At 40.9% G+C, this 24602-nt stretch overlaps 3 protein-coding genes across 17 annotated transcripts in view; 1 reads left to right on the top strand and 2 right to left on the bottom strand.

Annotated features, from left to right (window-relative positions):
• Positions 1–24602, bottom strand: part of topbp1 (DNA topoisomerase II binding protein 1) — a 976277-nt gene that overhangs the window by 373054 nt on the left and 578621 nt on the right. The gene's annotated exons all lie outside the window — the stretch shown is intronic.
• madd (MAP-kinase activating death domain) overlaps positions 1–24602 on the top strand; it is a 230960-nt gene that overhangs the window by 95578 nt on the left and 110780 nt on the right. For 4 of the 13 annotated variants that reach the window (XM_010782616.1, XM_010782608.1, XM_010782615.1 and 1 more), the window contains exons 5-27: positions 1367–1498; positions 1625–1738; positions 2157–2237; positions 2591–2599; positions 4080–4136; positions 5224–5396; positions 5815–6050; positions 6142–6298; positions 6437–6540; positions 6625–6824; positions 7320–7573; positions 7817–7950; positions 9051–9149; positions 14422–14530; positions 14637–14823; positions 15356–15506; positions 15823–16026; positions 17402–17452; positions 19062–19162; positions 19349–19432; positions 20079–20237; positions 20809–20929; positions 21869–21931. In XM_010782616.1, the coding sequence (XP_010780918.1) occupies positions 1367–1498; positions 1625–1738; positions 2157–2237; positions 2591–2599; positions 4080–4136; positions 5224–5396; positions 5815–6050; positions 6142–6298; positions 6437–6540; positions 6625–6824; positions 7320–7573; positions 7817–7950; positions 9051–9149; positions 14422–14530; positions 14637–14823; positions 15356–15506; positions 15823–16026; positions 17402–17452; positions 19062–19162; positions 19349–19432; positions 20079–20237; positions 20809–20929; positions 21869–21931 (2980 nt within the window). The remainder of the gene's footprint in view (positions 1–1366; positions 1499–1624; positions 1739–2156; positions 2238–2590; positions 2600–4079; positions 4137–5223; positions 5397–5814; positions 6051–6141; positions 6299–6436; positions 6541–6624; positions 6825–7319; positions 7574–7816; positions 7951–9050; positions 9150–14421; positions 14531–14636; positions 14824–15355; positions 15507–15822; positions 16027–17401; positions 17453–19061; positions 19163–19348; positions 19433–20078; positions 20238–20808; positions 20930–21868; positions 21932–24602) is intronic. The other 9 variants (XM_010782611.1, XM_010782614.1, XM_010782612.1 and 6 more) reach the window with 7 other exon arrangements.
• The window catches only part of ugt8 (UDP glycosyltransferase 8), a 49025-nt gene that overhangs the window by 16102 nt on the left and 8321 nt on the right, over positions 1–24602 (bottom strand). The gene's annotated exons all lie outside the window — the stretch shown is intronic.

The raw sequence follows: 24602 nt of genomic DNA, 5'->3' as shown, positions 1-24602 counted from the left end.
TCCCCCCCCCTTACGGTTTACCCGGTTCGGTCCCCGGTTTTCGGGGTACCCGTAAGGGGTTCCCCTACGGTAACGGTCCAAAGGTTAAACCCTTTACCGTTAAAGTTTAACCGGTACTAAGTAACCGAATTTTAACCTAACGGTTAAATTTTACGTAAACCGGTTAAAAAGAACGGAAAAAAGGACCCGTAAGGCCCCGGGAACACCGGTTACGTAACTTGGGTAACTTAAAGTCGTAAAAAAGACTTAACCTACCACTTCCTACTTCGTCCTCGTTCCCTACTTCGTTTAAACCTCGTTTAAGAACGCAAGTTAGTAGTACGAGGTCGTTTACGTGTTCCTTTGGGGGTGGTTTGGGTCGGTGCCCTGACTCGGGGGGAGGGGGGCCGGGGGGGACTTGGGTAGTGTATATTTTTAAATTTTACCTCCTGTAGCAGAGAGAGGAGGCTCGTGGAGTTATTTGTTTATTGTATTACTTCCACTCAGAGTTCTTTAGGTCGAAACAACTAACTACATTTAAATTAGAAGCGTTTAGTTTATTTAATAAAAGAGCACATGTTCAATGTGAAAAGTGACAGTAGTTATAGATTATTTGCAATTTGGTGCTATATATATAAAAAAAAAAAAATGAATAAAAAAAAGAAATATATAATTATGATTTTTTTTAACACCTTGAATTTCAGGGGGGTCGCGGGGCTCCGTTGGCGGGGCGCAGCACCCCTCCAAGACAATGGTAGGGGAAACACTGGGGATGTAATTGAAATCCTTGTTTGGCTGGCGATGGTGTAGTGTTCTGTTGTTGCTATTGTCTTACCGTGACATTGATGCACAGGCTCATTTGCAATTACCCAAAGAAAACCTAAGCTTCACAGCTTCAGTCACACCGCTGAAAAAACATACTGCTTGATAAATGCTGGACAAATACTCTAAAACTAGCATTTATCTGGGGCACCTACCTTAATAGATGTTTCCCATCCAAAATTTAGTTTTTATTTACCCCATACCTGTATAAAGGGCTGCCATCTTGTATTCATCCATTTATTTTCCATGTGAAGATGAATTCAATACATCATTAAATCCAGTCAGGCTGAACTAAGTGCTGCCTGGAAGCTTTCAGAGTGACTTCCTTTTAAGCACTTTGTGCTGCCAAATACATTTTTTTTTTATAAAAGCTCAGTTTTTAATATTGCTGTACTGACTCCAAGGCAAATTCAGGATACCACAGCTTTATATTATGGACAAAAAATGAAATATGGAAAGATTGGACAAATATTTCTGTGATAGACCAGCAGAAGAATTTAACTAGCTGGTATAACAGTATGAACATCTACCCATCAAGTGTTTCCTGTCTCTTGTTTACCCTCAGGTCATTCTTCAATCTAGAGATTACAATGCTTTGTCAATGAGCGTCATGGCCTTCGTTGCCATGATCTACCCTCTGGAGTACATGTTCCCCGTCATCCCCTTACTGCCAACATGCATGGCCTCTGCTGAGCAGGTAACACTCATCATTCCTCATAGATACATTCATAAATGGGTGATTCCTCAAAGTTTTCAATTGAAATGTGATCCATTGTGTTAACCTCATGTTTTGACTGACCGGTATGTGTTCTCCTCCCCACAGCTCCTTCTTGCCCCCACCCCCTACATTATAGGAGTACCCGCCAGCTTCTTCCTCTACAAAGCTGATTTCAAAATGCCAGACGACCTTTGGCTTGTGGACCTTGACAGCAGCAAGGTCAGAACATTAACTCAACGTCCTGCTCGTCCTTCTGATCTTGTTTAGTCTGTTTTATTGATGTCCAGATTTAGATGACAGAGAGATCTATTAGTTAACAACCGTTATGCCTCCGGGATTTCCTCCCATACATTCCATTCTTATGAATGCGGTCCCTCTCGAACGCCTTGAAGGAATTTCTTCAAATTTGGCTTAAAAGGGGAATCGAGGAAGAATTGATTTGACGATTCACGAAACATGTACTTGGCCTTTAAAATATATATGCTAATTGTTACACTACACAAATCTCGAATAAAATAAAACGGTAAAGTGATGACATTTTAGATGTAAGCCTCACTGTCGACTGTTTGTCAGAGGCATACAACTCTAAAGTTATTGTTGTTTTTTTAATTAATTTTGTTGTTTTACTTGTCTACAGGTTATTGCACCTACCAATGCAGAGATCCTACCACCTCTTCCAGAGCCTGAGGCCCTCGAGCTCAAGAAACATCTCAAACAAGTACTGTGTGATTTGCGTGATTCCTCCTAAATGTGTATCTATAAAACATTTAGAATCTGCTGTGCCGTGGCATCTGGGTCTCAGCCCAAAGCTTCTGCTGGCACATGGAGCAGTCACGAACCAAGGGGCTGCTCTGGAGCTTTCATGTTTGCTCCTGTGACTGTTAGCTATTTGCACTTCTTATGTAAATGTGAAACTTCTCTTTCAGCAGTGTGAAGATTAGGGGCTCCCTTCCTCAACACAGTTGTATGTATTGTAGATGAGTGTGAGAGCCTTGGAAATTGGTTTTGTAGTGCACTAACACAAACAAATGTTTTTTTATCTTTTTTTCCTGTTTTCTTTGCATGCTCTAGCTCTTGGAGGTAAAATCAAATACTAGGACCCTGCTACCCTTGCAAATCCTTTAGTTACGCTGGTAGTAACTAATTTGTCCCTCTAACCCGATTCTCCAATATAACTCCAGAACCTGGTTCTGATTCATGCGACACCTCACTGTTTAGTACTTCCACGCTTTGAGCAATCACACAAAAACCCTTCTAAAATAATGCCTTCAAGTTTACCAGTTATGTTAAACAAGAACAAGTGATTCACTGTAAGGCTCACATATAATAACAATTAATGAATCAAATCATATTTCACATGTTTTTAAAGGAAGTCATTCAACAAAAACTTATTTTCTTTTCTTTACCATACATCCAACTTTACGTTTTTAGTAAATAACAACCAACACAGACCTTTTGTCATATGTTTTATTTTTTGGTTAAAACCTTTGCATGGACATATTTTTTTTATTTTCCTTGAATCAGAGCCGGTTCATAAGCAGTGTGTGTGATGAGCAGCTCTTTCCCATGTGTGCGGGTGTGTGACTGAGAGGCTGGTGTGTAGGAGTGTGCAAAGCCTCAGTTTAGCAGTTGTATATTTGGAAACAAACACAATATTGGTATCTGTGAATGGAGAAAATGTCACTGAAGACGGTTTTAATGATTATCTGTAGACTGTGATGCCAAAGCAGAAGGCTGCTGATGTGAGAGTCATTGAAAATACTTGCACCTAGAACGGGATTAGAAAACTAAACGTGTCCTTTTTTAAGTGACTTATTTATTTTCTTGCACAAAAATGGCAGTTGTATAAATTCAGCTCACCCAATATTTTATTTTTGAGCAGTTAGACAATACTACGTAGGCTTTCATTTCGCTTCAGGTTCTTTATTGTGCAAGTATTTTCTCTATGTTTTTGAAAAGATCTGCTGTTTTTGTATCAGTCATCACCACTCCATTGTAACCGCTGGTGTATCCCAGTTGGTCACCATGGATGGTCTCCATGTGTCTTTTAGTGGCTGTTTTTATAGGGTGAAGTCTGGTTTTTGGTCACATTTTTGCTTGTCTGTGTTTCTCACTGTCTTTCATGTTGATCATAAAAAATCATCATCATCCTATTCCTCTTTCTCTCCTCTCAAAATGTCTCTCCCTTCGCTCTCACTCTCTCTCTTTTCTGGCTATCCATCACTTTCTCAAATCAAACACAAATGTATCTTTTCTTAACTCCTTCCTTCAGTCAATTATAGTATTACAAATTGAAACATTGATGTTAAAAATGCAATCAGCTTATCATTCACCAAGTTACATCTATTTGATTACCCTTTGTTTGGGCACAACAATAAACTCAATTACTGTCAGCAAAAAGCAGACGAATAGAGAAGCACTGTTGAAAGGAGACAAAGAAAAGGAAAGGGCCACGATGATGTTGTGGCCCTCCCGTCATGTGCTGTTCCAGTGTCGGTCACAAAGTTTCCATCCCAGGCCTTCATGTGATTCTCCTCGCATCTCTTTATCCCCTTCCCAGTGTCTGGTTAGGTTGACCGTGATCACCCAAAAGCAGATCTTCTCCTCTGAAAATAAGGTTACTCATTTCTCCTCCTGTGGAATGTGTAATGCCCCTGCACGGATATCTTCTCTCTCACATTATTTTGCTTGTCACTACTACTTATCTCTTACTCTTTCAAGACCTGACTAAAATGCATAACAACAGAGTCACAGAATGCTGCGGAGCGGTTTTTTGACACACTGCTTAGCTCTGGCTTGAGCATGACTGAATGTGCGTGCATCTATCTTGGCTATCAGTGAGTGTTTTTGTAACCAAAACAAGATATGATGAAGCTAATCACAAAGTTAACATTCATCCAGACCCAGCAACTAAATGTTCCATTACGCTAAGCTAAACATTGACACTTGAGTCTGCAGCAGTTCCCTCAAAACAAACCATGCTTAGTAACTGACTTCCCTTGTTCCCCTTCTCTACAAAGTGACGCGCCCACCACAGGCATCAACATGCACAAATCTATTCCCTCCGGTCCCAATTCTTATCCAATTCTTGCAGTCTAATTGTTTTCCCTCAAAAGAGATGGTTCATATTTATAAATGTCCCAGATTGGAATTATTTACCCCCAAGATAATCATTTTCACATCAATTACTCACCCAATTACCTTGAATTCTTAAAGAAAACAGTTTTTCTCGCATGCCTTTTTCGACGCAAATTAAATGAAAACATCAGGTTCAAACTCTCATACAATGTGTGCCCTATATTCCAAGTTTCCTTTATTCTGTCATTACTCTCTTCTTCCCAAACACATACATTTTTCGCTAAAACGTTGCTATTTAAAAAAAACTGTGCATGTGTTTGGAAAGAGTGAGTATAAGACAATAAATGAGACTTGGATTATACCGCACGAGTTGTGTGAAAATGGATGTGTTGATATATTAAGGTTTTTTAGATTAGATAGCCAAGGCATGTGATAAGGTTCCTTTAGGTTGAGTAATTGATATTCAAATGGTCATTTTGTGGGTGAAGTATTCCTTTTAATTGCGGAAATCATTATGAGTAACTAAATGTTGATGCCAATAGTGGGAGTGGTCCATAACAGCGCTCTGTTTATGTATTCAAATCCACTGCCATGTTTATAACTTGTGTCACTTTTACCTCTTCTAGGCCTTGGCCAGCATGAGTTTAAACACCCAGCCCATTCTGAACCTGGAGAAGTTTCAGGAAGTTCATGAGATGCCCCTGCTCCCCCCCGGACGAGACAAAGCCTCGCCTTCCTCCACAGAGTTCAACCCCCTCATTTACGGCAATGACGTTGATTCTGTGGATGTAGCAACCAGGCAAGACATGACTGTCTCTTCCTATTGTTCATTTGACATGTTTCTTTTGTCCATTCAAAGTGGGAAGAACTCTAAAAAGGGACAATATATAATAAACAATTAGATGTAAAGATTCACCAAGATGGGAATTGCAGAGCTGAAAACAACAAGTGTGTTGTCCCACATACTGATATGAAAAACAATAGTATTTATCTTACAAACTGCACAATTTGAATTATGTATAGATATTTTGGATTAGAAATCTGAAATAATTATCAGCTGTAATTATATTATCTGAACAACAACAACAACAATACTAAGAACTTCTCTCTAATCTGGTAAAATATTCACTAAACTTCAATAAACACAATTTATTTTTAGACATAATTTTGACAAATGAAAATACGTTTTTAGCTGACTGAACTTGTTTCTTTCACAGGGTCGCCATGGTACGGTTCTTCAACTCCCCAAATGTTCTCCAGGGGTTCCAGATGCACACCCGCACACTGCGCCTCTTCCCCCGGCCTGTGGTGGCTTTTCAGGCCACTTCTTTTCTGGCATCTCGGCCTCGCCGCTCTCTCTTTGCAGAAAAACTTTCTCACACCCAGGCTGTGGAGTACTATGGAGAGTGGGCTCTCAATCCTACCAACGTCGCGTTTCAGAGGATACACAACAGTAAGGCTCACTAAAGATGATGGCCTGTATCTCGTCTGATATGCATTAAAGTTCGTTTTGTTAATATCTTGCTCTGCACACTTTGTTTCAGATGTGTTCGACCCCTCCTTAATCGGGGACAAGCCCAAGTGGTACGCACACCAGCTGCAGCCTGTACTCTACCGAGTGTACGACGGAAGCTCTCAGCTGGTTGAAGCTATGGCTGGCCCCTTGGAGGATGAGGGCAACGAGTCAGATCCCACAGACAGGTAAGACATTCATCTAGGTAACAAAAATTATATATACTTTTTTTAAATCCCACAACAATTAAATCTGCTTAATTAAGTTGATCATATTATTTACTGTAAGAGGTTTAAGTTCTTGGTTTTACATTGAATCTGTTGCAGTGGCAGTGACAGCGAGGCTTACGATGACTCCAGCTCTTCCTACTCCTCCCTTGGAGACCTTGTGAGTGAGATGATCCAAGGTGACATCCAGGGAGACACACCAAGTGAGTAGTTGTTTCAATATCACTTACATTGTGAGCATTTCATACCATTTACCACCCTTGTAAAATTGGACCTTGATGTCTTAGGCTTGGACCCGCCTACCCATGCTGCACTGGGAGACGCTAGTGAGGTGGAGTTTCAGGACTTCCATGACTTCAGGGAAGGCTCGGAGGGGCCATCCAGTGGGGACGGGCCTGCAGAAGCCTCTGATGGACAACCTCTTCGCTCCAGCTCCAGCACAACTGCAAGCTCAAGTCCCAGCACGGTCATCCAGGGAGTCAACCAGGTGAGCTATTCAGTGTGAACTTGCATTCAAAATATATTTTTAAGTTTGTAAATACCACTTTTAAAAAGAGAGTACAAGGGCTGTCACAAATAAGGATTTCAATAAACAATTATTGTGGCCAAAATAAATCACGATAACAATGATTGTGATATCAATAGAAGAAAAAAACACTTTATGACTTTATTGTGCATTTCTTCTCCTTTTCTTTAGCATATTGTTTTTTTGTTGGTGGGGTGTTTGGAGAGGGAGACACAGCCAGAACTTAAAGAAACAAATAAAACTTAAGAGGCGATTGATTATTGACACAATATTATCAAATGTGTATTATCAACCTGATATCAATGCTGATATATCCAACACTATCAAAGCTGTGCATTTTTTGGAAAATATATATGGCGAAACTAAAGTAATGTAGAATTGACCTTATCTGTATTGAAATAAGGGATAGGAGAACAATAATAATATTTCCCATGAATCCTGTGCTAATTTCTCCAGGAGCCGGGGGAAATCCCTACAATTGAAGTACCAGCAGGTGCCGCTCTGCAGAACCCTGCCTCCGGATTGGTCAGTCAGCCGCTCCTCAGGCCTCCGGCTGACGCTGGCCTGGCAGACCCAGCCAACAAAAAGCAGGAGTATGACAACCCGTACTTTGAGCCTCAGTATGGCTTCCCCTCAGAGGATGACCCTGATGCAGAAGAGCAAGTGGAGTCATACACCCCCCGATTCAACCAGAACCTCAATGGCAACAAGTGTGTTAAACTTGTTCATCACTTGAATGAAAGCATCATCATCATTCAAATGGGCTCTTTGACCGACCATGCAATGTTTCAATCAAAACCCAGCATGTCAAATTACTCACTTCCATTCATGGTGGTCTTGAATCTGTGGTGGTGTGATGTTGTGGTATGGTGCGAGTGCTTGAGTTTCCCATAGTGTGTGGTTTTGTTCCTGTGTGTATGACGCATGTTAACGTCTTGTGATCATTTCTTCAGGATACAGCGTCCTTTACGTCCCAGCAGCCTGAGGCTCCCTGGAGAGTCTGATGGAGAGGGAGACAACAGCTCACCAAACTCCACCATTTCCAACAGCAGCACTGACGGTTTTGGTGGACTCATGTCCTTTGCTAGTAAGAATATTGAAAATGTATTAGGTTTCTATTCAGTTAACTCTAGCTTGTAAAACTTGAAAAGTGGGCTGATTTCTATGGGTGATTATGAATTGGATCACCAAAACTATTAGCACCTGTCAGACCCAGTCCACCTTTTCTTCAAGATTAAAACATTCAGCTTGAACACGCCCCCTCACAAATGTATAATTTACATTAAAATGTGTATGGTGGGTAGTATAGTGGTCAACCTTCATGAGAGCAAACATGATGTTAAAAAATGATAAGGGCAATTGCAATAAACACTATACTGTATATTAGGGCTACTCGATTATGGCAAAAATCATAATCTCGATTATTTGGATCAGTAATTGATATCACGATTATTAAAAACGATTATCCATTTACTTTGAAAACATCAATTTATTGGAGAAAAAAAATGTGAACAGTATGTTTTTAACAGTTGAGCAAACATGATGTTAAAAAAGGGCAATTGCAATAAACACTATACTGTATATCAGCCCCCCGTCTCTAAACCAAAAAATCATACGGCAAACAAAAAACAACTAATTAAAGTGATATGTGTTTTGTAAGAGGGGTCCGACAACTTTGCTGGTCCACTTGGCTCTGTAAAGATTTCTAGCGTCTCTAAACTCTGGTTTTGGTCGTCCAGACTTAAACTGTTTTAGTTTGCAGAGTTAGCATATGGCTGGTTTGAATGGGAGGTTTAGCACTTAACAAAGGGCCAGCTCTTCCCTCTGTAGTTGGTAAAGATCCAAAATGGCTAAAAGGACTGTGAATGTTGCACTTTTGTAAATGAAGTGACCAGTGTATTAAGGCAACTGCATGCTAACACGTTCATATCAACTTAAATGTTAGTGTGTTATGTTCAGAACTTTTGATTTACAAGAAGACTTCTATATTTACTATAGATTATTTAACAACTTGTTTTTTTAATCAGTTGCCTCTTGTAAGTAAACACTGTTTGATCACTGTTTTGATGAGATTTTTCCAACATTAATGTGAATAGTGAATAACTTTTATATGCAACCTTTTGTTCTGCATAATTATTAGAACTGTATTTCGTCCTTCTGAACCTGTCACTATCTCTCCCACTACAGGCAATCTTTACAAGAACCACGGCACCAGTTTCAGTCTGTCCAATCTTGCTCTTCCGAACAAGGCAGCGAGGGAGAAAACACCTTTCCCCAGTCTCAAAGGTAGGACAGCACCATCTGACCACTTTACACCTTCCTCATGCAATGGGTTATTCCTGTCAACCTGTCCAAACCAGTTTTCAGTTTGGTTTGAGGTTGGTTAGAATATTATAGAATGTTTTGTAAGGGAAACACAGGTGCTGTAGGGAGAGTAGACTTAGCATCATTATCATCAACATTTGTGTTTTTCAACCTAATTTAATTATACATTTTGTGGCTGTATTTTTGCATTCATTTGATGCTATTTTATCATACTAATGAATAATACATTCACATATCTGACTTAATTCCTCTCATTTCATATACTATACCATTCTAATAATGAATAATCCCTAACTGCTCATGAATAGCAAATCAATCATTCATAACTATTGTAAACTTCTCTAAACAGAACAGCATAATATGTCCAACCAGTATTCTTTTTTTCCCATTACCACTCTTATTTAACTAATGAATGATATGTCCTGTTCTGCCTTTTTTGTTTTTCATTTCTGTTTTACATTTATTTTTGGGTAAAAGAATATTTCACTATTGATATTGAGGAGGAAATGGAGCAAGCAGGTTTGTAGATCTGTTTTTATAGCCTGACGTTCTTCCTGTTGGATTGCCAAACGGATATGGCACTATTTTATAGGAGAATATTGAGGATAAATGAAACTGTTTTTCTCTGTTAACAAGAAAATCCACTCAAAAACAGATTTGTTGTTGCCTCATTCTTACATAAATGTTTTCTCATTAAGTTGCCTATTTTTCCTCCTACCTCTCTATTATCTTCACACTAACATTATATATGGACTGTCTTCAAGTGTGTGGTCTTGGGTATAAACATATGCACAGGTATCATTTGGTATACCTGATAAATATGTAAATATTTGTCAGCAGTTACACATGAGTTAAAGAGAGGAGGAAAAGTATGCAGATACATGCTCTGCTGAAGTTACAGGGACCTAAAATGCACTGGGGAATATTACGATACCTTATAAAGTTTAAAGGCTAATATGAGTTATGTTTAGACTGGATTCTCCTTTTAACTTAGAGGAAAAACAGGCAAAGCATGGTAACTCAATAGCTCCACTCCACGTGGAATAGCTGCCATTGAAACGTTCTGTTCCTTTGAATATGATGTGTTTTGTCTTTGTCGTTCAGATGACCCTGACAGCCCGGGTATGTTATGTCTGGTGTGATAGTCTGTTTTAGGCTTCTCTTTATCCTTGGAGTGACCTATACCTATCTTACACCCTGTTTGTCAGCATAGGACTAAGATAGAAGATACACCTTTAATGTCATTTGTGTGTTTCCACGCCTCCCCTTTGTCCCTTGCCATCCCGCTCCTTGTGACTGCTGGGAGTCTTTCTGATGCACTGCGATGCACACATTTCTAATCAAAAGATTTGTGCAAGCTGTTAATGGAGTGGCATCTGCACATCCTCACTGCTACAAGAAGGATGCTCAGCCCTTTATGCATTTACCTAATAATGTTTCGATGTAGTTATATTCATGTCCTTGAATGTTGTTCACAGAGAGACCTGTCCTCCTCAGTGAATGGAGTTTATTTACCCGCTGCCTCTCTGCTCTTGTATGTTTTTGCCCTTGCTTGTGTGGTGGCGCATTGTTGTTTCCTTCCCTTTTTTTAGGTCACTTTTTTAACACAAACAGTGTTGAAACTTTGACAATCTGAGGTTTTCTAATTAAGTATTTTACTGTGTATCATGATTATCTTCTGTGTTTTTGGCTCAATACAAGATTCCTGACCTGCATTAGACTCAAGAAATACTAAAGAAATACTCCATCCATTGCTCTAGATTTACATTTGTATTGTTGATCCGGGCCATTCAGCACTTTTGCTTTAATCCACTGATGTGTATGTAAAACAAAGTATGAGCTACACACAGCTCCTTCAGTACTTGGGCCTGTAAATGTTGAATGTGTTGCTAAGCAAAGCATGGCATTAGTCATCTGATCACTTTCAGGGTTAATGCCATCATCAGTACATGTTGTCTTTTTTCTTTTCTGTCTGTCTCTTTTAATTGGTTAATGTATCTTCTTTGATTTGGCGCCATGTTGAGTGTGCATGTGTGTGGTGTGTTGGAGTGATGTTCAGGCTGGTTCTGTCTGGCCCCATGTCCCTCTCTTTGTCCACCTTTTCCGCGGCACTAATTCTGGGTTTTGTGTGCAGTATTTGGGCTAAATTCTCTAATGGAGATAATAACAGAGGCCGGCCCGGGGAGCGGAGAAGGTGGGTTCTGCCCTTTAACAGAGTGAGCTGCATGCTTCTTCAAGCCAGTCAACTACATCTCCCAGCATTCCCCTCTGTGTATTTTCATTTCAGTCACAAATGATTCAGTAAAGTCCCTTGTCTTCTTGCCACGTCGCCATTTCCCTTCCTCAGACCAACGTTTATTTCACTCCAGAGTCACTTTATCTATTGAACTAGCCTCATCACAAGAAAGATAGGAAGTGCATGTGAGGAAAAATGCTTGGTTCTAATATCAGTAATCACAGTAAATAGTGGAACAATTAATCGTGCAACAAATAACAACAGGGAAGCAAATGAAGCAGAGGATGGAAAACAGGATGCTGGGGAGACAGAATGAAAATAGAATAGACTAAACAAATGTACCAGCATCCGTTGTTTCTCACTGTTTCTCTTCTCCTTTTTGCTACCACAGAGTACAACATGGGGTTGGGCCCAAATAATGCAGTAAATGGGCTGTACAAAATGAGCGGTGACTACAGAAGAATTATGCAAATTTGCATCTGTCACATTTTTTTTATTACCAGTGAACCACACTTAGTCTTTTACCTGGCAAGATGTTTGTCATCAAAACTACAACCTGACGGTAAAAAAAACGGGGTTAAACGGGGTTCTGCAGTGTGCCAACATTTAGATTAGACTCAATACTCCGGAGGTAAGGCACGATGTTGCTTGGCATTGTGTGTGTTTGCCAAGCGGATTCTCGGGGACCTGAGGCTCTCATCTTAAATATAAGGGAAAAAAACGATATCATACATTTTATATTTAAATATATATTTGTATCTTTTTGAATGTGACTGAGTGAATGTGTGTACACTGTCTGACAATTAAGAGACTGTCAAATAGATGTATCATTTCAATATAAACCCTTTTCCTGCGGTTACATTGAAGTTGTTGCTGGTCCAGCTTCAGTAGGATCTCTCTTTTGTTTTTAGGTCGATAAATCATTTCACCCCAAGGGTCAAGTAACATTTCAAGTAACGCTGCAGCCTAGACTCTATTAATAATACTCTGGGCTCATTTAGCCTATATTGATGGAAACTTTCCAAGACTCCGGCACTGTTTGTTAACAAAAACATTTTCATTCAGCTTGAGTTATGTCTGGCCACATTTGTGTTGGAAAAATCCATAACCATCTTTCTGCAGCATTGTTTATCATACTCATAAAGAGCCTTTGGGTTTTAAGGGCTGCCTCTATAGCAGTCACTTTCTTATTTATTCTAAGAACAGATGTGCTTTATTGGTTTGCAAACAAAATTGTGCTGAAGAATTCTTATGGTGCAATCAAAGTTTTGATATTGGGAATAAAACGTAATTTTCTTCTCCCCATGACACTTCAGAAACAATAATAAACAATAGCTACCTCCTGTCACATAAAACTGAGAAAAGCCAGCCTGTACTGACAGATGTCAGATCAGAAAAGCCTTCTGTTCTCTGCGTGTAGGAGGGGGCTCCTCCTCCGTCCTTTCATGTCTTTGAAACACAATCAACAAATAACTAAAGGCGATTGTTCTATAATTGTTTGGTCTTTGTGTAGCACTTTGTGTATATACTCACTACATGCACAGTGTGCTAGTAGAGTTGTGTTACTGTTCTTAGAAAACCAGTACAAAGTTCACACACAGTGGTTTCTAGGATGTATAGCTACAGTTGCACATGACCTTTGGTTGAAAACATTTATTTTAAATAATGGTTATAATCCTTTTGAATTGATTTACACATTGCCTTTCATTTAGACTCTTATCCCATCAGGCCTGACTCTGAGTTAAAGCTGGCCAGACTCTTAGTTTCTCTAAAGAGTTTGATCAAAATGGTTTTATTTTGTCAACATGTGAACAAATGGACCTTGTCGAGAAATGCAAACAGACTTCAGCAGAGACTGTCAGGATACATTAGCTAGATCATTTTACGTTCCGCCTGAGGGGCTCATGATGGCTGATGGATTACTTTTAAAGGTCAACAACTGGCTGTCAGATTGTCCTTCTCTCATTTTGTCAACATTGTTGAGGATGTGTCTGTCTCACTTGATTACGCTTTATTTGAATTGTTAATGGAATCGCAAGGATGATTGTGTGTCAAGTGTGGGTGTGGGTCAATTGATCCGTGCAGTGAGTCACAGAAGTTGCATGTTCTGGGCGTGCAGAAAGGCACATTAAACACTTAGTATGAGTACACACACATTGTCTCCCACTGCTTTAAATACATTGAAATCATTGCCATCATGGAAATTAATTTGAGCCTGTGTTGCCTTAACATCTATGAGATTATTAATAGCAGTGTGATACATATATAATGTCCCTCAGGTGTAAAATAAAATTGAACACATCTGTAACAAGGTATAATGCTCATTAATCTGCCGCTTGATTAAATGCTGCTTCGACTCAAGTCTGGGTCAAGTCTCACTTGCATTCATTTGAGTCAATTAAGGGAGAAGATAAACAGTTTTACCTCTTTTTATAGCTATATAAATACAATTCTAAAAAGATTGAACCAACTCCGACAAGTAGACGCGCAGATGCCGACAGTGTTGCTGATTTTCCTTAACCCCCACTCATCTCTTAATTTCCTTCAACGCATGACATCACTAATGCAGTTCCTCTACACACACTCCTCCGTCTGACCTCACATCAATGCTGCCAATGTGTGTGTGTGTGTGTGTGTACCATGTCCTTGTTTGATTTGTCCTTCAACCCTCTTTGTGTGGTAATAGCCTCTAGCAGCTCCAGTAAGTTGTCTGTTCAGCAGTAGAAAACCTTCAGTAGATTCCAGCTGTGCCTGCCCTCTACACACAGTGATGTAAAGTGCTGTCTTTCCTATTCGATGTGGTAGCTTTAGATGAAGTACTAGTTTACAAGTTGCTTCCTGTCCTGGTTTACAGTTCCTGGTGAGCAATACCTTTTGTGTGTGTCCAGTTCTCTTCCACTGAGTGCTCCTATGTTTGGTGACCTAGTAGTTTGTTTGTGTTGGTTTTTTCTTGTTGTGGCGCTAAGAAACCTTATTGTTTTTTTGTTGTTGTTCCAGGCGCACGTGCCCCTCGAGCACTTGTGGACCAAAAGTCTTCAGTAATCAAGCACAGTCCGACGGTGAAGAGAGAATCGCCCTCTCCTCAGGGCCGAGTCAACAACACAAGGTGATGAATTATTTCAATCGCAGCACTTCTGTCAACATGATTAGAGCATATTGTCTTGAGATGCGTTTCATTTTATCACACTGAATTTGAGTTTGTTCTGATTCAGTGAGAACCAACAGTTCTTGAAGGAAGTGGTGCAGAGCGTTCTGGACGGTCAGGGAGTCGGCTGGCTGAACATGAAAAAAGTTCGCCGCCTGTTGGAGAACGAGCAGCTTCGTGTGTTTGTGCTGAGTAAGCTGAACCGAACAGTCCAGTCGGAGGATGACGCCAGACAGGAGGTCATACGGGATGTGGTGAGACCAACTTTTAACTGATGTACAATGAAATGAATACATTATGAATTAAAATGACTTCCCAATTGTATACATTTGTATTTCTTTATTGGATTTAGATTGCTCATTTACAAATGTTTTCCTTCACTCATGGTTTGTTATTGTTGGGCAAATGTACATTAATTGTTAATTCTGAGAATAGATGATGTTGTCTTTTTAATGTAAACGCGAAAGGCCCATATGTCAGAGACACCAAGATGACACATTGAAGTTGCTTGTTTTATTCATTTATTGCCAGTTTGACCAATCTATGCATTTTACTGTCATACTGTATATATTAAAGAAAAGCAACAAATCATAATATTCATATGTTGAACTCAATTATTGTTGATTTATTTATTGAAAACATTAGTAGTTAAGTGTAGTTATGTGCATGATGTGTTGCTTTGCTCTCTAAGTCACTTTAACAACAATTTGTTGGTTACAGTCTAGCAAACTGTAGACTCACAAAATGTTGAGTCACTATGAACCTTGTTGCTGTGTGTGTTTGCAGGAGGTGAGCAGGAAGGTGTACAAAGGCATGCTGGACATCTTGAAGTGCACAGTTTCCAGTCTGGAGCACTCCTACACCAACGCGGGCCTCGGAGGAATGGCCAGTGTCTTCAGCTTATTGGAAATAGCACGCACACATTATCAAACCAAAGGTACATCCCCCATGTTTAGCACAGGAATGCCTACATGTAAATATTTGCGACTTATACCATTTTCTAAAGACTCTTCAAGACTTTTTCTCCTGAGAAGCTTAACAGCAGCGGGCCTGCGCTACTAACACTTGTCTTTGCTTCATGTTTAAATTACGTTTCTGCACGCTATATGCTATTCACAAAAAAAAAAAAACTGTAGTTGTTCCTTCTTTGTCTAATTCTGTTAATACTCTCTCAGTTTAAACCCCACATATTTTCTTTTTCTGTAATGTTGATGAACTCTGTCTTTGGTCCCTTCATTGTGGTAAATTGGTAGACCCAGAAAAACGCAAGCAAAGCCCCACAGACAGTGCTGACAGCCCGGGCAGTAAAGAGAGTTCAACCGGTCGCATGGAGACCGCCCGCCCTCAGAACCTCCTGAACGTCCCACACCTGCAGGTGCCGCACCACGCAATGGGCAAAGGAGCCCGCCATTTTGATACCCGGAGTCTGAACGAGGAGAACTTTATTGCCTCGATTGGTGTGTACACCACTCCAGCCCCGATTGCATGTGCACTGTGAGATCCCCTGCCCCCGTGCCCTACAAGCTCATCAACCTAATTACCCCCCCCCTCCCCTCCCCAAACGTAAAGATCCCCTCACTTCTCCCCTAAATATTCTTACAGGTGTTATAATATTCCACCCACTTTGACCTCTACCACTGGTTATAATCCCTGGAGTGGGCTTTGTAAAGAAACACTTTTTTTGTGTGAAAACGTGCTCCTGTGATCTTAGGGTCTGTGTCTGGATTTGGAATTAAAACAAAATATTTCAACAGAAAACCTAAACAGCAGAATTTGGCTCTAGTTAAAAAATATATAGGCTTAACAAGTGTATGGAATATTTGCCTGTGTGCCAGCCTGGACTGCGTGTGTTTGTCTCCCCTTCCTGAAACCTCTCTGCCCCTGTTTGCCTCCTTCCTGGACTTCTGTTGCCAGCCTCTTAGTACCATGAATGCATGTCTTTGTTTTGGTCTTCAAATAGCTAAATCTGCAGTAGTGGACGAGGGAAACCAGAGGTATGTGCATCGCTAAGTCCAAATCGGTGCTCGTCTGTGCCTTTACTGCAGGTTTCTGCGAGGCGTGCTGCAGAAAAATGGCAGCTGCCTTTGCTATCAGCATGGAGGGTGGAAGCAACACTCCCCAGTAGACAGTCCCAGTGAAAAGACACATTTTGTATTGGTCGCAAAAGAACCAACGAACAGAGAAAATCCTTAATATTTTCTTTACTACTTAATATTCTGACAATGTTTCTGGGTCTGTTTACCGGGGAAACTTTCAGTCAACCACCCTGACACCTCTCCTACCCGCACCCCTTCTCTTCCTGTTAGAAGTTGCACCTTCAATTCTACAGTCTGCTGTGAGACTTGCATCCCGGCTTCTGCAACTGCTCCATTTCACCTGCTGGCTATTCGGCCTCTCAACCCCATCCCATGCTCTTTTTCCAAATCAAACCTCTCTCACTCTCTCTTCCCTTTTGCTCTGGAGAGCCAGACAAATCCAGTTGATGAAACCTGTGGCCTGTGGTCAGAGCCAAAGCTCATTGTGACGTCACTGTGTGGCTCTCCAGGACTCTGGGGCGGGGCTCCGGTGTGTTGTAATGTTCCCATAGTAGCTGTTTCACACAGTGGAGCCATTTTGACAACAAAATACTTATTTTTTAAAAATTGTGTCCAGATGAAAGCACAGCTACATGCAGACATTACAATACCCCTCTGTTTAACAATGATAGATTCTCAATGCTTATTTTGTTCTTTTGTTTTGATTTTAATGCTCATCCACCACACATGCCTTTTCAACCAACTCTCTGACTCTCTCTCTGTCTTTCTCTCCTTGCTTGCAATGCATCTTGGGTAGAATTGTGGAGCAAGCACCAGGATAAGCAAAAAGCTATGGAAAAACCACAGAGTAAGAGACTTTTCACACACGAAAAAAGAAAAGATTGGGGTGTTCAGCTGTTGACCTTTTTCCACCAGTGTCTTTATACATGAAGAAATAAGTGCTCCTAATTAGGATGTCTGAATGGATAACGAGAAGATGCTATAGCATAACAGTAATCATTTGAGATTATAAAGTCGTGATTGGATTTATTATGTACGCCTTATCAGATTTCAACTTGAATTATTTCAATTGAAAAATGGAGAGTATGACTCTTTTAATATTGGTTTATACATATTTCACACAATTTCTGTGAAATATGTATAAACCAATATATTATATTCAGTATAGTAGGCATACTCTAGTGGTGTTAAATTATCTGTAAATGAAAGCGAGGACTCACTGAATTTCTCACAGATATAGCGCTGTGAGAAATGACATCATTGTTTTAGTTTCCAAAAATATTTCAAGTTGTGTTTAATCAAACCTCATGACAGCAGCCAGTCATGGTATGTTTGCTTAACACATGTACTCGCTTAACAAACCTGAGGTCATTACATACTGACAAACTCCTGAGGTGGGATGCAGAACATACTATAGAAGCCACCTGGGAATGTAGTACTGTATAAAAGTGTTTTTGTATTATTGTTTACATTTGTTTCCTCTTTGAATACAGCTAAAGCAGGTAATTTAATTATTCTATACAACATTTAAAAAGAAAAACATTTTAACTGATATAAGGGATATCTGTTTAAGCTTTAGCCTTAGACAGATATCTAAGGGTCCGTAACATAACAAACAATATGGGAATGTTATGTTATCGAATGTTAAGCAATATGTCATTTTGTTTTAGTGTTTTTCCCTTGATGCCATGCTTAAAGAGTAGCAGAATAGTTGTACCTGCTTCCCTGTCCTGTTATTTTTAACCGTATTTTTTCCAGTTTCAAGTGACTTGCTGTAAATTGTGTATTTGCAGCCAATATCCTACAGTTCCACAGTTAAATGGTCAAGTGTCACAAAAACAACCAAATAACAAGAACGTTTAAGAATTTACTTTTCACCATATCTGCATCTACTGAAGTGATGGATAGTAGAAATCCCACTTGAAACAGAAAATGTCTCCTTTACCGTCCACCAGTTTGTCTGCATGCTAACTGCCTGTGTCTGTTTGCCGTCTGTGTTGTAACCTGGGCCACATTTGCAGCCTTGACTTGAAACTAATGTCACGCTACTGCTGTTTTTTTTTTGTAGCTTTTTATGGCACTCTCTGCTTGCCCCTTTGTCACTTCTGTGTCCTAAGATCCTTTATGTGTTAGTACTCAGTTAAACACCATTGTTATACAAGTGTTGAAAACAGGTTTGTTTACCTCGTTAGATGATTATATTCGCCATGTATTTTTAACTATTGGCATCTTAAGATTTTGATTCCTTGCTAGCAAAATAATTACACCAACATGACTAATGTAGTGTTACACTGTTTGCTTGGCAGTGTTTAAATAGAGGCTTTGGCACTTTAGATGGATGTAGCATCAGTGTTGCTGTGCTGTGCTGGCTTTAAATAGGGCGACTCTCAGTAAGGCAAGAAGATAATGGGGATCTTTTCATGAAAACATGCTGATAATAATGGTCTGTCCCTCAGGGTCTGACGGAGCAAAGCAGCAGCGCCCCCAGGTGACTGATGCTGAGGAGAAGAAGTCACAGATCAGTGCTGACAGTGGCCTCAGTGTCTCTGGATCTCAGGTTTGTTCATGGAGTAGTCTCTTTTTTGTGATGATTAACAAACACACACACAACAGGTTCAGTATCTAGTTGAAATGGCGTACCTTTTAACATGATTCTCTGCCGTCCCCAGGCTCTGCTGTACATTCTTCACTGTTAACTGTTCATCACTGAATTCTCTCCTTTTTTCTCCATGTGGGTTTACAGAAGAGCGACACAGAGTCTGTAACTAGCTCAGAGCCACCGATTCTGACAAGAAGCACCAGCCAGGACTCAGAGGCCAGCACAGTGGTAGGGCACGGCCAACTCGGATATAAGCACCTCGTTCACATCTGCTCTGGCTACAGTACCTCTCAACATTAACAGCACATCCCATAATGATGGTTTTAGTCCAAGATATTTGAAGTCTTTTTTTATTTTTTATTTCTTCTCTCTTTAAAAAGTCAATCATAAACTAATGTATTACTGCATATGCTTTAACCCCTTAAACTTAATTGACTAATTACTGGCCAGCCACTGTCAATACAAACTAATGGTGTGCAGCCAAACATTGTTCAAACCAGTAAAATAATACTAATTATAATGGATTTTAATAATATTTGGCACGAAAAAACTTTATTTTATGGCAACCAGTTTACTAGACCTTCATCAGGGTAAATTAATTCAAGCAAACAGAATTGTGTAATCAAATACATAAAGCAATAGTGCAACCATTCAAAACAGGAAGTAGTGCATTTCAATATGACATAGCGAGAATATCATTTCAATGAAGGCAAGGAATCAGCTAATAGGAAGTTAGAATATTTGAATTCTCTCTGTTTCTTTACTTGACTAATTAACCATGAGAATGAATGCCCAAAGCTGCTTTTATAACAGACGTTCTTGCTTTGAGACATCTCTTATGTGTTGTTCTCACACCTGGCTTTCTTTTCTTCAGATCAGCAACAGCTCTGGAGAGACTCTCGGAGCTGACAGCGACCTGAGCAGCACAGCAGGAGACGGCCTGGGGGGGAGGAGGACTGCTCACTTAACTCAGTCCCGAGGGACTCTCTCCGACAGTGAGATTGAAACCAATCCAGCCACCAGCTCGGTGTTTGTAAGTACAGAACTCACTATCCGTAGCTGAGAACATTTCATTTGGAACATACTACGTTTGAACTTAAAAAACTCTACAGAAGCTGCCTTAATTCCTTTAAATCTCAAACCGTTGGTAATGGGCGACACTACTTTTAAACAAACAACATTTGTTTACAATCCAAAAACACTCTCAAGTGCACTCTGCGGTTTGGAAAACTGTACGTGTGGAAAATCCCTTTCCACTCCAACTTTTCTATTCCAGATCTGAGATCATCAAGATGGTAGACATCTGTATTGCTGCTCAGACACACTGCAATAACAGTATCCAACCTGAATAATCTGCAGCACACTGGATGCTAGGATATTTTATAAATAAATCATATCTGTTCTAAAATTCTTTATGAAAACAAATCAATCAATATGGTATTTAAGAAATGCATGTTCACACAATCTTAACAGCCTTTGACTGGATAGATACAAAACATCCTCAGCACATTTTTAGACTTGTTAACAGAATTTCTGAAATAGGAGATTATAATTGTGTTGCTGTTGTACTAAATGTAAGTTTTCTAACGTGACTGTTTCCACAGGGGAAGCCTCACACTCTGAAACCAACCGCCAAAGAACCGGCAGTCGCTGCAGCGAAGGGCCCGCCTGCACTGCCCGTGGAGGACATCAGTATGAGGATTTACCTCTGTGAAGGCCTGCTGGGTAGGGTCTTCTGTTCAGACTCTTCCTCTTACATTTAGCTGACATCTATTCAGCTGTTTCATGAAAACATCTCCTTCTTGTGTTCTCAAAAGCACAGCCTTGCTTTACTAACATGATCTCTGTTGTTTGTGGAAAAACATATTTGGAACCAAACAGGTTGAACTGTATAAATGTGTTTCACTAATGTAAAGGAATTGAAGTCTTTCCCCTACCAGCTCTTCTGAAAGCTCTTGCATGGTTTCGCCTAATGAAACCACAGTGAACTTTCACTGACTGAGGGAAGAGTTATTATCACAGGGAACAGCAGGAGTCAGACATGTGATCTGATGAGGCGGTGTAACGGTAATTGTTTATTATCAAATAGTTAACTGAACATCTCTAAAGGTGAAAGGTTATACCTTGAGGTTTGTGTTCTGATGTTACCATTTACACACTTATGAGTTGAGAAAACTAAAGACATCTGTAGTCACTGCTCTATGACAAGTTTGAATACATGTATTTAAAATCATGCCCTAAACAGAATAACATGACTCAGGGGAGAAATTGGAAAATCCTTGTAATGCAAATTAATACATCGCATGTTTAAAGAGGCAAAATTATATTTATTTGTCTCAAGTTAAACTACAGTCTTTAAATATGTGACAACAATAATGACTTGCAGTTAATTATATATTTAAACAAATCATAAACAAACAGCCTCATCATCGCAAATCCCAATAACAAGATTATGGCTCACCTGCCTGACAAGCTCCAAGCTATAATTAGTGAATAAATGAGCGTAGCATGTCTTTGTTGGTCCTTGTTCGTGTTCCTCTGATGTGGTTCTCGGCCTGCTCTGCTCTTGTTTTTGTCATTAAACCCCCTCACCTCTTGGCCTAACCCCTCCTGCTCTCGCTGCTTCTCTTCCCTCCTGCTGCCGCTGCTGGGAAATTCTTCCAGGCCGCGATAAGAGCTCCGTTTGGGATCAACTAGAGGATGCTGCCATGGAAACCTTTTCTCTAAGTAGGGCTAATCTCTTGCCTTTGCCCTTTTTTCCTATATGTGGGTGGGGGGTGTATCCATTTTTCACATGGCTCTGTGTTTAATCTCTGATTTGATGTGATGTTGGTTTTTCCTCTGCGTCGGTGAGCTGCACATCTCTGTGTTCTCATTCATAACACTCCGTTCGATGTCTCACTATGGGATGCGCCTCATCGCGGAGCAAACAGAAGCATCAATCTCATTACGCCACTCCTGATTGGCTGGTGATCTTGACGTCAGCGTCAGGGAATCCACCCACCCTATAAGTAGCTTGCGCCACGTCGCAGGGTCATTCAAACACCTCTTCTCGCTTCAGAGCACATCTCGACATATCAGTAGCCGGGCTAGCTTAACAGTCCACAGACTGAACCCAAAGCTAACTTTCGGTCGACGGGCGCTCGCCGGCTACTTTTCTGCTTCGCAAGAAGACTGTTAATACTAACAAACCAGTTAGTATTGCAATCTACCTCGACGTTTCTTTCTTCGGAAATAAAGGTAAGGTTTTGATTTTTCAAGCTATTAACACACCTGTTACTAGCTTGCCTTCCTTCACTACCGAGACCACGGTAGCGAGGACGTTTTTTCTTTTTCTCTCTCACACCAGAGGAGGGGAAGATAAAAAGGTATTAACACACCAGTTAATATTCTTTGAGAATAAAATTCTACACCGTCGTTTTTTTTCCGGATTAACGACAGGTGGGGAAATAATTTTTTCTCAGCAATGTACCTGTTACGAGCGGGTCCTCTCCACGCTGTCACCACGGCGAATGAGATGGACGCTTCTCTCCCTCACACCAGAGGAGTCAGGGACTCGGAGGCTCGGCTCTGCGGCTGCGGGTTGAAGATATCAGGCACAGACTCACACCAGGTCTGCTCGTCCTGCCTCGGGCTGGAACACGCCCAGGAGGCTATCGAAAACCCCGGCCGGTGCGGGCATTGTGCCCGCTTCACCATCAAGAGCCTCCGCCGACGGCTAGCACGCCAAGCTAGCTTGTCGGGACAGGACCCCCTCATGACCCCCCTCATGTTGGGGCTCCCAACTGGACCTCACCATGTTCTCGCCCGCGGAGGATATCCTGGAGTTGGACTACATGGAGGACGAAGAGGATGCCTCTGAGTTCCTCCTGTCCGACTCGGATGAGCAAGAAGATGATATCTTCGTGTCATCAGCTCAGGTTGCAAAGCCGGGAGCGATGGCTGCTCTCCCGGGCGATAGCGCACCAGCTTCGCCCTGTCTGAGCATGGACCTGCAGGCCGTGTGNAGTTAGTAGTAGTAGTGTGTGTGTGTGTGTGTAGTGTAGTGTGTGTGTGTGTGTGTGTGTGTGAGTGTGTGTGTGTGTGTGTGTGTGTGTGTGTGTGTGTGTGTGTGTGTGTGTGTCCAGTTTGAAATTAGCTGCCTTCAACAATGAATTGCTTATAAAACGTAACATTTATGAAACTGATTAAAATTAAGAAAACTGTTGCATTTCAGGACAGGATGTTAAGCACTCCTGGAAAATATAGTATTACTCTGTTACACTTCCCTGAATAAAGGTTATTTAAAAAAAAAAACACACTCGACACAGACACAGCTTAGTAAATAAAGCGTGGACGGGGTAACTTACCAACTGCAAGATGGAGTCTGTGGCCAAAGCACTGCAGCCTGGTCCACTCATTCAGGGAGGCAGCCTTCACCATATTTGCAGCATTGTCTGTTGTTATACAGACTTGACGTGTCTCATCCAGGCCCCAAGCAGCCACCGCTTCTTTCAGCCCCACTGCGATGTTCTCACTTGTGTGATATTCTGGGAAAAATGCCGTTTGCAAACAGCGACTTTTCAGTTCGAAGTCCTCATCAATAAAGTGCACCGTCAGGCTTATGTACGGCTCCGTTGTCCGGCTGGACCACTTTAGACAGCTCTGTTTCAACTTTTGCCCTGGATTTCTCATACAGGTCAGGGATGGCGGCTTGAGAAAAATAGGTGCGTGACGGTATTACGTACCGCTTATCAAGTGACCGGATCATTTTCTTAAAACCCTCTTTGGTAACGGTGTAAATTGGTCCCATGTATTTTGCCAGGTGAAATGTTATGGCATCTGTGATGTCTTTATGCCGTTTTGAACCTTTCTCATATGGTGTAACATCTGAAATAGTTTTTTGCTTTGGCTGTGGATGGCAATCAGATCTGACTCTGCACTCGTCATACAGAGATTTGTGGTGTCTATTCAAATGGGGGAGTAAATTTGACGTGTTGCCTCGGGTTGCCGAAACAATTGCATTGCACTGTCTACAAATTACCTTTGTTTGGTCAACATCAACCTTTTTGTATCCAAAATAGTTCCAGATGGCAGATGTTGCTCTTCTTTTTCGAAGTAAATCTTCATTCTCTCCGGTATTGTCCTCCTGTGCCTCGCTCATTTTTTACCGGTGTTTTGATGGTCTGCAAACTAGTGGGGCGGGGCCTGCTGTGATCTGATCAAGAATGATTGTGATTGGTGGTTTGCTGTGCATGCAGACTCAGAGCCTGCATGTCACTCACTCATGTACCCCTGACATGAGAGCCGTGCAAGTTTTCCTTTTGGAGCAAGCAGCAAAAGGAAAACTTGCACGGCCCACATATCGCAAGAGTAAAATCTACAGTGTGCTTTCTTTTGCGCAAACATTATTCTTCAG

This window comes from Notothenia coriiceps, unplaced genomic scaffold (assembly GCF_000735185.1).
Source record: "Notothenia coriiceps isolate Sejong01 unplaced genomic scaffold, NC01 NC01_scaffold00024667, whole genome shotgun sequence".
Lineage (NCBI taxonomy): Eukaryota > Metazoa > Chordata > Actinopteri > Perciformes > Nototheniidae > Notothenia > Notothenia coriiceps.
Note: the sequence above shows the minus strand (reverse complement) of the source record. Positions and strands in the feature narration are given on the sequence as shown.